Below are 12,516 nucleotides of genomic sequence, written 5' to 3'. Positions count from 1 at the left end.
TCCAGGTAGAACCCTTTTGGTTCCAGGTAAAACCCTTTTGATTCCAGGTAGAACCCTTTTGGTTCCAGGTAAAACCCTTTTTGGTTCCAGGTAAAACCCTTTTTGGTTCCAGGTAAAACCCTTTTGGTTCCAGGTAAAACCCTTTTGATTCCAGGTCGAACCATTTTGGTTCCAGGCAGGTAGAACCCTTGTGGTTCCATGTAGAACCCTATTGGTTCCAGGTAGAACCAATTTGGTTCCAGGTAGAACCCTTTTGGGTTCCATACAGGTTCTATATTCACTGGTCAGCAGAATAAACCCTCAGCGTTTTTACCTGATTGTTGCGCTCCAGCGGTTTGAACCTTAACTAAGGTTGAGGAAATAAATAGAGTAACGCAACGCAATTACACTTTCCAGAGGTTCTGTTGGCGAAAGACAATATTTACCTTATATCTTTAATGTTAAAATATGTGCTTGCCTCCTCTTCTCTTTTCAACTCAGTTATTGGAACCAGTGGCTTCAGCCCAAGACAAACACAGCAGTTCTCCTCACAGATTTACCCTTCCAAGTAAGGTTTCTTTTCTTTTGCCTCAGAAAGTAAACAGAATCCAACTTCATTGGGTTCCTTTAATTAGATCCTGCTGCGAGATGTGGAGGTTTCTACCTGCTTTGTTTGCCTGGATGTCTGCAGCTTGTGCACTTACCAACTTGTTGTAATTATTATCTTGCAAAACAATATATATTTTTGTGATTTCTCATTATTTTGTAGTGTGTACCAGCTCAGGCGATGGCTACTTCTCTCTTTGCGGGCTTCGGCCCACTTTTTAAAAATTATATAGCAGAATCACAAAGAATTTGTCAGTGAACAAACTTTGTGTTGTGATTTTGTGAGTAAAATATGTTAATTTCTTTCTTTCTTCCTCTCTCTCTCTCTCTCTCTCTCTTCTTTTTCTAATTTTCTCTCTCTCTCTCTTCTCCTTGTTTCTTTTCTGAAATAGCAGACCGTATCCACATATTCTCCCTACTCCTTCATCCCAAAATATGTCTGCGTACGGTCAGACACAGTACACCACAGGAATGCAGCAGGCCGCAGCCTATGCTAGCTACCCCCAGCCTGGACAACCCTATGGGATCCCTGCCTATGGTAAGCACAGGCCAATCCTATGCCTCTGAACAACGAGTTGCATGGATGTACTCATCAAAACACATTACAGATATATCTACATTACATGGAGGTACCTTTTTGACTGAAATACATGTAGATATGTGTATTATCATATTCTGTATACTTTATATATACTATTATTATGGTAAGCACAGGCCAACCTCATGCCAATCTGGATTATATTTACTATATCTAAACTACATGGAGGTACCCATGTATATATATTTATCATCCCCCATTTGTAATAATTAGAGATACAGTATAGATGTATTAATTAGATGTATTAATTAGAGATACAGTATAGATGTATTAATTAGATGTATTAATTAAAGATACAGTATAGATGTATTAATTAGAGATACAGTATAGATGTATTAATTAGAGATACAGTATAGATGTATTAATTAGATGTATTAATTAAAGATACAGTATAGATGTATTAATTAGAGATACAGTATAGAAGTATTAATTAGATGTATTAATTAGAGATACAGTATAGATGTATTAATTAGAGATACAGTATAGATGTATTAATTAGAGATACAGTATAGATGTATTAATTAGAGATACAGTATAGATGTATTAATTAAATATACAATATAGATGTAATAATTAGAGATACAGGATAGATGTATTAATTAGATGTATTAATTAGAGATACAGTATAGATGTATCAATTAGATGTATTAATTAAAGATACAGTATAGATGTATTAATTAGATATACAGTATAGATGTATCAATTAGATGTATTAATTAAAGATACATTATAGATGTATTAATTAGATATACAGTATAGAAGTATTAATTAGATGTATTAATTAGAGTTACAGTATAGATGTATTAATTAGAGATACAGTATAGATGTATTAATTAGAGATACAGTATAGATGTATTAATTAGATGTATTAATTAAAGATACAGTATAGATGTATTGATTAGAGATACAGTATAGATGTATTAATTAGAGATACAGTATAGATGTATTAATTAAATATACAATATAGATGTATTAATTAGAGATACAGGATAGATGTATTAATTAGATATACAGTATAGATGTATCAATTAGATGTATTAATTAAAGATACATTATAGATGTATTAATTAGATATACAGTATAGAAGTATTAATTAGATGTATTAATTAGAGATACAGGATAGATGTATTAATTAAATATACAGTATAGATGTATTAATTAGAGATACAGTATAGATGTATTAATTAGATGTATTAATTAGAGATACAGTATAGAAGTATTAATTAGAGATACAGCATAGAAGTATTAATTAGATGTATTAATTAGAGATACAGGATAGATGTATTAATTAAAGATACAGTATAGATGTATTAATTAGAGATACAGTATAGATGTATTAATTAGATGTATTAATTAGAGATACAGTATAGAAGTATTAATTAGATGTATTAATTAGAGATACAGTATAGATGTATTAATTAGATGTATTAATTGGAGATACAGTAAAGATCTATTAATTAAAGATACACTATAGATGTATCAATTAGATGTATTATTTAGATGTATTAATTAGAGATACAGTATAGATGTATTAATTAGATGTATTAATTAGAGATACAGTATAGAAGTATTAATTAGATGTATTAATTAGAGATGCAGTATAGAAGTATTAATTAGATGTATTAATTAGAGATACAGTATAGATGTATTAATTAGAGATACAGTATAGATGTATTAATTAGAGATACAGTATAGATGTATTAATTAGAGATACAGTATAGATGTATTAATTAGAGATACAGTATAGATGTATTAATTAGAGATACAGTATAGATGTATTAATTAGAGATACAGTATAGATGTATTAATTAGAGATACAGTATAGATCTATTAATTAGAGATACAGTAAAGATCTATTAATTAGAGATACAGTATAGATCTATTAATTAGAGATACAGTAAAGATCTATTAATTAGAGATACAGTATAGATCTATTAATTAGAGATACAGTATAGATGTATTAATTAGAGATACAGTATAGATCTATTAATTAGAGATACAGTATAGATGTATTAATTAGAGATACAGTATAGATGTATTAATTAGAGATACAGTATAGATGTATTAATTAGAGATACAGTATAGATGTATTAATTAGAGATACAGTATAGATGCACTAGTTTATTAAGTTAAGTTCGTCTTTATGTAAAAACAATTAACCAATTCTAATTCAGTTACATTACTACGCTCATTACATCATATGATTATTTACAATTTAGCTACAGCTGAATGAAGTCCGATATAGTTTGTAGAAGTGACGTAACTGTGTGACTGTCGCCTCTTGGAATTGCTAGTTGCTATACAATCCTCCACTTGGGAGGTGTATAACAATTAAAAGCTTAGCTCAGGACAAATTGTTTGTTCCCACGATAGCTCAAGAACGTGTCCTAGAACTCTGCTGAGACGTTGTTTTGTTGCCTGCAGCATATTTCTTCCAAGCTGTAAAATAAAAAATAAAAAATGTGCTTATCAAGCTATTCAGTCAGATCGGAAAAAAAGATTACCGATATAAATTTTAAAAAAAACTGGTTTCTTCAGGCACCGCAGGAACAAAACAGCAAAGCACATCACAATGTTGTTTATTAGTCCAGAGTCTTATGAGGGCTTTGACCCCCACAGAATATCCAATATGACCAGGAATTGCACCCTATTCCCTATATAGTGCACTACTTTAGACCAGAGCTCTATGGCACCCTATTCCCTATATATAGTGCACTACTTTAGACCAGAGCCCTATGGCACCCTATTCCCTATATAGTGCACTACTTTAGACTAGGGTTTATACTGCCCTACCAAGCGAAAAGGCAATAGCTGCACATAGAGTGAACTGAGAAAAATATATTTTATTTACCTTTGGGTTTCACAGTATCTTTATACAGTTACTGCTAACATGACCCCCCATTCACTCCTGAACACAATAGAAGCAGGATACTGGTCCACGTGGTTAAGCATGTATTTAATGTAGCAAAAATTACATTAACTCATTTTAGACCAAATGAGCAGCTACTGCCTTTTTTTGTTGTTGCTTGGTACGGCAGTAATAGACCCTCGTCAAAAAGTAGTGCACTATATATAGGGAATAGGGTGCCATAGAGCTCTGGTCTAAAGTAGTGCACAATATAGGGAATAGGGCCCCATAGGACTCTGGTCTAAAGTACTCTGGTCTAAAGTAGTGCACTATATAGGGTATAGGGTGCCATAGGGCCCTGGTCTAAAGTAGTGCACTATATAGGGAATAGGGCCCCATAGGGCCCCATAGGATTCTGGTCTAAAGTAGTGCACTATATATGGAATAGGGGCCCATAGGGTTCTGGTCTAAAGTAGTGCACTATATATGGAATAGGGTCCCATTGGGTTCTGGTCTAAAGTAGTGTACTATATAGGGAATAGGGTGCCACTTGAGAGACACACACCGTGTTTGTTCGAGTGGTAGCGAGTAGCTAACAAACGTGCCGTAGCGTAGGAAATATGTTGGGCCTGATCCACATCAGCGAAGCGCCGTTTACTAATAACAAACAAGTGCGTTCTGTTTTTATTACTTAGATATCGTCCATCTTTCAGACATTTAAAAGTACAGCTTTACTATGTGAGCTCTCGAGTGGCGCAGCGGTCTAAGGCACTGCATCTCAGTGCTAGAGGCGTCACTACAGACCCTGGTTTGATTCCAGGCTGTATCACAGTGGTCTAAGGGCACTGCATCTCAGTGCTAGAGGCGTCACTACAGACCCTGGTTAGATTCCAGGCTGTATCACAGTGGTCTAAGGGCACTGCATCTCAGTGCTAGAGGCGTCACTACAGACCCTGGTTAGATTCCAGGCTGTATCACAGCGGTCTAAGGCACTGCATCTCAGTGCTAGAGGCGTCACTACAGACCCTGGTTAGATTCCAGGCTGTATCACAGCGGTCTAAGGCACTGCATCTCAGTGCTAGAGGCGTCACTACAGACCCTGGTTTGATTCCAGGCTGTATCACAGTGGTCTAAGGGCACTGCATCTAGGTGCTAGAGGCGTCACTACAGACCCTGGTTTGATTCCAGGCTGTATCACAGTGGTCTAAGGGCACAGCATCTAGGTGCTAGAGGCGTCACTACAGACCCTGGTTTGATTCCAGGCTGTATCACAGTGGTCTAAGGGCACAGCATCTAGGTGCTAGAGGCGTCACTACAGACCCTGGTTTGATTCCAGGCTGTGTCATTACCTGCCGTGATTAGGAGTCCCGTAGGGCGGTGGTAGACCGTCATTTTAAATAATAATTTGTTCATAACTGACATGTTTAAATAAAGGTTCATAAATAAAACATGTACGTCATAAGTGTTGTATAAATTAAATCTGTTCATTTTTAAACCACCAAACTACCGTTGATTCCACAGTGTGGATAAATTACTGTATCAGTGAAGCAGTTGTAATACTTACTAGCAAAATTGTTAAAACACATTAACTACTATTAAAATCATCAAGTTATCAAAGATAAAAATAAAAAATACTAATATAGAAAATTAGTACTATATTTACTATATTTATTAGCATTTAATAAAATACTCAATTGCTTTTTGGCTTAGAGTCTGACAGCAGTGAATTGTGTGTGCATCGAACCGACGTAGTGTCACTAACTGATTCAGATTCATTATGGGCAGGCATAAAGACAGAGGGGGGACTGAGCCAGTCCCAATCCCCAGGACAGACAGGCTTCCTCAGCTACAGCTCAGGATTCACCACCCCTCAGACGGGCCAGGCTCCATACAGCTATCAAATGCAAGGTGAGGAACAAAGATAATCATATAGTGTACTGTAATCTCCTCATATTTGTCTCCTCTCACGTTTCCTCAATTCCTCACCTCCTTTCATCGCTTCTTCGTTCACTTTCCTCTCATCGCCGCCTCTCCTCTCCTCACCTCCGTTCCTCAACTCCTCTCCCCATCTCCTCGCCTCCTCTCTTCTCCTCACCGCCTCTCCCCATCTCCGTTCCTCAACTCCTCTCCTCACCGCCTCTCCCCATCTCCGTTCCTCAACTCCTCTCCTCAACACCTCTCATCAACTCCTTTCCTCACCTCCTCTCCACAATTCCACTCCTCACCTCCTCGCCTCCTCTCCTCACCTCCGATCCTCAACTCCTCTCCTCACCTCCTCTCCTCACCTCCTCTCCTCAACTCTATTCCACACCTCCTCTCCTCAACTCCTCACCTCCTCTCCTCAACTCCTCTTCTCACCTCCTCTCCTCAACTCTATTCCACACCTCCTCTCCTCAACTCCTCACCTCCTCTCCTCAACTCCTCTCCTCACCTCCTCTCCTCACCTCCTCTCCTCAACTCCTCTCCTCACCTCCTCTCCTCACTTCCTCTCCTCACCTCCTCTCCTCAACTCTATTCCACACCTCCTCTCCTCACCTCCGATTCTCAACTCCTCTCCTCACCTCCTCTCCTCACCTCCTCTTCACACCTCCTCTGCTCACCTCTATTCCACACCTCCTCTCCTCACCTCCTCTTCACACCTCCTCTGCTCACCTCTATTCCACACCTCCTCTCCTCACCTCCTCTCCTCAACTCTATTCCACACCTCCTCTCCTCACCTCCTCTCCTCAACTCCTCACCTCCTCTCCACTCCTCAATTCCTCTCCTCAACTCCTATCCTCAATTCCTCTCCTCACCTCCTCTCCTCACCTCCTCTCCTCACCTTTCCACACCTCCTCTTCTCACCTCCGATCCTTCTCTCCTCTCCGATCTTCCTCTCCTCTCCTCACCTCCTTTCCTCACCTCCTCACCTCACCTCCTCTCCTCACCTCCTCAACTCCTCTCTTCCTCTACACTCCTCAATTCCTCTCCTTACCTCCTGTCCTCAATTTCTCTCCTCACCTCCTCACCTCTCCTCAACTCTTCACCTCACCTACTCTCCTTTCCCCCTCTCATTATATCCTCTCCTCTCCTCACCTCACCTCCTCTCCTAACCTCCTCTCCTCCTCCTTAACTCACCTTCCCACCTCCTCTCCTAGCCTGGCTAACCAGAGCTAACTGTAGCCTATCAGCCTGGCTAACCAGAGCTAACTGTAGCCTATAAAACTGGCTAACCAGAGCTAACTGTAGCCTATCAGCCTGGCTAACCAGAGCTAACTGTAGCCTAACAGCCTGGCTAACCAGAGCTAACTGTAGCCTATCAGCCTGGCTAACCAGAGCTAACTGTAGCCTATAAACCTGGCTAACCAGAGCTAACTGTAGCCTATCAGCCTGGCTAACCAGAGCTAACTGTAGCCTAACAGCCTGGCCAACCAGAGCTAACTGTGGCCTAACAGCCTGGCTAACCAGAGCTAACTGTAGCCTAACAGCCTGGCTAACCAGAGCTAACTGTGGCCTAACAGCCTGGCTAACCAGAGCTAACTGTAGCCTAACAGCCTGGCTAACCAGAGCTAACTGTAGCCTAACAGCCTGGCTAACCAGAGCTAACTGTAGCCTAACAGCCTGGCTAACCAGAGCTAACTGTAGCCTAACAGCCTGGCTAACCAGAGCTAACTGTAGCCTAACAGCCTGGCTAACCAGAGCTAACTGTAGCCTAACAGCCTGGCTAACCAGAGCTAACTGTAGCCTAACAGCCTGGCTAACCAGAGCTAACTGTAGCTAACAGCCTGGCTAACCCTAACAGCCTGGCTAACCAGAGCTAACTGGCTAGCCTAAACAGCCTGGCTAACCAGAGCTAACTGTAGCCTAACAGCCTGGCTAACCAGAGCTAACTGCTAACAGCCTGGCTAACCAGAGCTAACTGTAGCCTAACAGCCTGGCTAACCAGAGCTAACTGTAGCCTAACAGCCTGGCTAACCAGAGCTAACTGTAGCCTAACAGCCTGGCTAACCAGAGCTAACTGTAGCCTAACAGCCTGGCTAACCAGAGCTAACTGTAGCCTAACAGCCTGGCCAACCAGAGCTAACTGTGGCCTAACAGCCTGGCTAACCAGAGCTAACTGTAGCCTATCAGCCTGGCTAACCAGAGCTAACTGTAGCCTATCAGCCTGGCTAACCAGAGCTAACTGTAGCCTAACAGCCTGGCTAACCAGAGCTAACTGTAGCCTAACAGCCTGGCTAACCTCAGCCTTGCTAAATCTCTATTTAATCTTTCTATAAAGTGTTTTCGTACGCCATCAGACATTTTTTTTATGTGAGAAGACCGTCTCATGGTCTGACAAACACCGCTGTAACTCATCCACCTTCAGCTGCATTGGATTGAGACTCGGCCCATGCAGAGATCTCCAGCTTAAACTGACTGATTTTGATGGGGGGATCTTTTGATTATGTTTACTTGGATTGAGACTCGGCCCATGCAGAGATCTCCAGCTTAAACTGACTGATTTTGATGGGGGGGGATTTTTTTGATTATGTTTACTTGGATTGAGACACAGACGCGTCAATAAGCTCATAAGGATTCAATTTACTTGAAAGTCTGTAGCAAGAACTGAAAATGGTTGTCTAGCAATGATCAACAACCAATCTGACAGAAGCTTGAAGATTTAAAAAAAATTATACCTAGAAAGACACACAGTTGTAATTGCTGCCAAACGTGCTCTACAGAGTATTCACTCAGGAGTGTGTATATCTGTATTCATTTTCAATACATTTGCAAGCATTTCTAAGAACCTGTTTTCACTTTGTCATTATGGGGTTATTGTGATGTCATTATGGGGTTATTGTGATGTCATTATGAGGTTATTGTGATGTCATTATGGGGTTATTGTGCTGTCATTATAGGGTATTGTGTGTAGCTTGGTGAGAAAAGTTTGGATTCAGGCTGTAACACAACAAAATGTGTAATAAGTCAAGAGATATGAATAGTTTCTGAAGGCAGTGTATCAGCTCTGGCTGTAAGCTTTGTGTCTCCACTGAATAACGTGTGAAAGTAGAAACATCTCCACATGTTGTTGAAAAACCTCCAGAGCATCTCACAATAAATAAGGCCAAAACAACAGCAGATGTGTGGAGCGGTCAGGGGAAGCCTCTTTTCCACACCTCTAAACCAAATACTACATGCCTGCCTGTCTGCCGACTCTCTGCTGTACAGCTCTACAGCCTTGAGAGAGAGTGAGAGAGAGAGAGAGAGAGAGAGAGAGAGAGAGAGAGGAGGGAGCGAGAGAGAGAGAGATATAGAAGGGGCTAGTTTCCTGGCCACAATGACGGTATTACTCTTTCTCCCCCTCTCTCTCTGTTTCTCTCTCTACTAGGGTCTCTAGTAGTGTCGCCACTAGTGTCTCTACTAGTGTATCTACTAGGGTCTCTAATAGTGTCTCTACTATAGTCTCTAGTAGTGTCTCTACTAGTGTCTCTAATAGTGTCTCTACTAATGTCTCTTCTAGTGTCTCTACTAGGGACTCTACTAGTGTCTCTACTAGTGTCTCTAATAGGGTCTCTACTAGTGTCTCTACTTGGGTCTCTACTAGTGTCTCCTCTAGAGTCTCTACTAGGGTCTCTACTAGGGTCTCTACTAGGTCTCTACTAGGTCTCTACTAGGGTCTCTAATAAGGTCTCTACTAGTGTCTCTTCTAGTGTCTCTACTAGTGTCTGTACTAGTGTCTCTACTAGTGTCTCTACTATTTCCACTAGTATCTCTACTAGTGTATCTAATAGTGTCTCTGCTAGGGTCTCTAATAGTGTATCTACCAGGGTCTCTACTAGTGTCTCTACTAGGGTCTCTACTAGTGTCTCTACTAGGGTCTTTACTCGTGTCTCTAATAGGGTGTCCATTAGGGTCTCTTCTAGTGTCTCTACTAGGTTCTCTAATAGGGTCTCTACTAGTGTATCTACTAGTGTCTCTACTAGTGTCTCTACTAGGGTCTCTAATAGAGTCTCTTCTAGTGTCTCTACTAGGGTCTCTAATAGGGTCTCTTCTAGTGTCTCTACTAGGGTCTCTAATAGGGTCTCTAACAACAGGGGCTCTAATAGGGTCTCTAATAGGGTCTCTACTAGTGTCTCTACTAGGGTCTCTAATAGTGTCTCTACAAGTTTCTCTACTAGGGTCTCCATTAGGGTCTCTAATAGTGTCTCTACTAGGGTCTCTAATAGTGTCTCTACTATGGTCTCTAATAGTGTCTCTACTAGTGTCTCTACTAGGGTCTCTAATAGTGTCTCTACTAGTGTCTCTAATAGGGTCTCTAATTGTGTCTCTTCTAGGGTCTCCACTAGTGTCTCTACTAGTGTCTCTACTAGTGTCTCTAATAGGGTCTCTACTAGTGTCTCTAATAGGGCCTCTAATAGTGTCTCTACTATCTCTACTAGTGTCTCTACTAGTGTCTCTACTAGTGTCTCTACTAGGGTCTCTAATAGTGTCTCTACTATAGTCTCTAGTAGTGTCTCTACTAGTGTCTCTACTAGTGTCTCTACTAGTGTCTCTACTAGTGTCTCTACTAGTGTCTCTACTAGTGTCTCTTCTAGTGTCTCTACTAGGGTCTCTATTTGGGTTTCCATTAGGGTCTCTACTAGTGTCTCTACTAGTGTCTCTACTAGTGTCTCCTCTAGTGTCTCCTCTAGTGTCTCTACTAGGGTCTCTACTAGGGTCTCTACTAGTGTCTCTAATTGGGTCTCTAATAGGTGCTCCATTAGGGTCTCTACTAGTGTCTCTACTAGTGTCTCTAATAGGGTCTCTACTAGTGTCTCCTCTAATGTCTCTACTAGGTTCTCTACTAGGGTCTCTACTAGGGTCTCTACTAGTGTCTCTACTAGTGTCTCTAATAGGGTCTCTACTAGTGTCTCTACTAGGTTCTCTACTAGGTCTCTACTAGGTCTCTACTAGTGTCTCTACTAGTGTCTCTAATAGGGTCTCTACTAGTGTCTCTTTCTACTAGGGTCTCTACTAGTGTCTCTACTAGTGTCTCTACTAGTGTCTCTAATAGGGTCTCTCCTAGTGTCTCTAATAGTGTATCTACTAGGGTATCTACTAGTGTCTCTACTAGGGTCTCTACTAGTGTCTCTACTAGTGTCTCTACTAGGGTCTCTACTAGTGCCTCTACTAGTGTCTCTTCTAGTGTCTCTACTAGTGTCTCTACTAGTGTCTCTACTAGTGTCTCTACTATTTCCACTAGTGTCTCTACTAGTGTATCTAATAGTGTCTCTACTAGGGTCTCTAATAGTGTATCTACTAGGGTCTCTACTAGTGTCTCTACTAGGGCCTCTACTAGTGTCTCTACTAGGGTCTTTACTCGTGTCTCTAATAGGGTCTCCATTAGGGTCTCTTCTAGTGTCTCTACTAGGGTCTTTAATAGAGTCTCTTCTAGTGTCTCTACTAGGGTTTCTAATAGGGTCTCTACTAGTGTCTCTAATAGGGGCTCTAACAGGGGCTCTAATAGGGTCTCTACTAGTGTCTCTACTAGGGTCTCTATTAGTGTCTCTAAGTGTCTCTACTAGTGTCTCTACTAGGGTCTCTACTAGTGTCTCTACTAGTGTATCTAATAGTGTCTCTACTAGGGCCTCTAATAGTGTATCTACTAGTGTCTCTACTAGTGTCTCTACTAGGGTCTCTAATAGAGTCTATTCTAGTGTCTCTACTAGGGTCTCTAATAGGGTCTCTTCTAGTGTCTCTACTAGGGTCTCTAATAGGGTCTCTAACAACAGGGGCTCTAATAGGGTCTCTAATAGGGTCTCTACTAGTGTCTCTACTAGGGTCTCTAATAGTGTCTCTACAAGTTTCTCTACTAGGGTCTCCATTAGGTCTCTAATAGTGTCTCTACTAGGGTCTCTAATAGTGTCTCTACTAGGGTCTCTAATAGTGTCTCTACTAGTGTCTCTACTAGGTCTCTAATAGTGTCTCTACTAGTGTCTCTAATAGGGTCTCTAATTGTGTCTCTTCTAGGGTCTCCACAAGTGTCTCTACTAGTGTCTCTACTAGTGTCTCTAATAGGGTCTCTACTAGTGTCTCTAATAGGGCCTCTAATAGTGTCTCTACTATCTCTACTAGTGTCTCTACTAGTGTCTCTACTAGTGTCTCTACTAGGGTCTCTAATAGTGTCTCTACTAGTGTCTCTACTAGTGTCTCTACTAGTGTCTCTACTAGTGTCTCTACTAGTGTCTCTAATAGGGTCTCTACTAGTGTCTCTACTAGTGTCTCTTCTAGTGTCTCTACTAGGGTCTCTATTTGGGTTTCCATTAGGGTCTCTACTAGTGTCTCTACTAGTGTCTCTACTAGTGTCTCCTCTAGTGTCTCCTCTAGTGTCTCTACTAGGGTCTCTACTAGGGTCTCTACTAGTGTCTCTAATTGGGTCTCTAATAGGTGCTCCATTAGGGTCTCTACTAGTGTCTCTACTAGTGTCTCTAATAGGGTCTCTACTAGTGTCTCCTCTAATGTCTCTACTAGGTTCTCTACTAGGGTC

The 12,516-nt window shown here is 40.9% G+C and overlaps 1 protein-coding gene across 17 annotated transcripts in view; it reads left to right on the top strand.

Moving 5' to 3' along the window:
- Window positions 1–12,516, top strand: part of LOC112227456 (eyes absent homolog 1-like) — a 143,808-nt gene that overhangs the window by 29,584 nt on the left and 101,708 nt on the right. For 12 of the 17 annotated variants that reach the window (XM_042308843.1, XM_042308857.1, XM_042308854.1 and 9 more), the window contains 3 exons: window positions 481–547; window positions 978–1,123; window positions 5,817–5,939. In XM_042308843.1, the coding sequence (XP_042164777.1) occupies window positions 481–547; window positions 978–1,123; window positions 5,817–5,939 (336 nt within the window). The remainder of the gene's footprint in view (window positions 1–480; window positions 548–977; window positions 1,124–5,816; window positions 5,940–12,516) is intronic. The other 5 variants (XM_042308856.1, XM_042308850.1, XM_042308859.1 and 2 more) reach the window with 2 other exon arrangements.

The sequence above is a fragment of the Oncorhynchus tshawytscha genome, linkage group LG29 (assembly GCF_018296145.1).
Source record: "Oncorhynchus tshawytscha isolate Ot180627B linkage group LG29, Otsh_v2.0, whole genome shotgun sequence".
Classification (NCBI taxonomy): Eukaryota; Metazoa; Chordata; class Actinopteri; order Salmoniformes; family Salmonidae; genus Oncorhynchus; species Oncorhynchus tshawytscha.
This window is presented reverse-complemented; position numbering and strand designations above follow the sequence as displayed.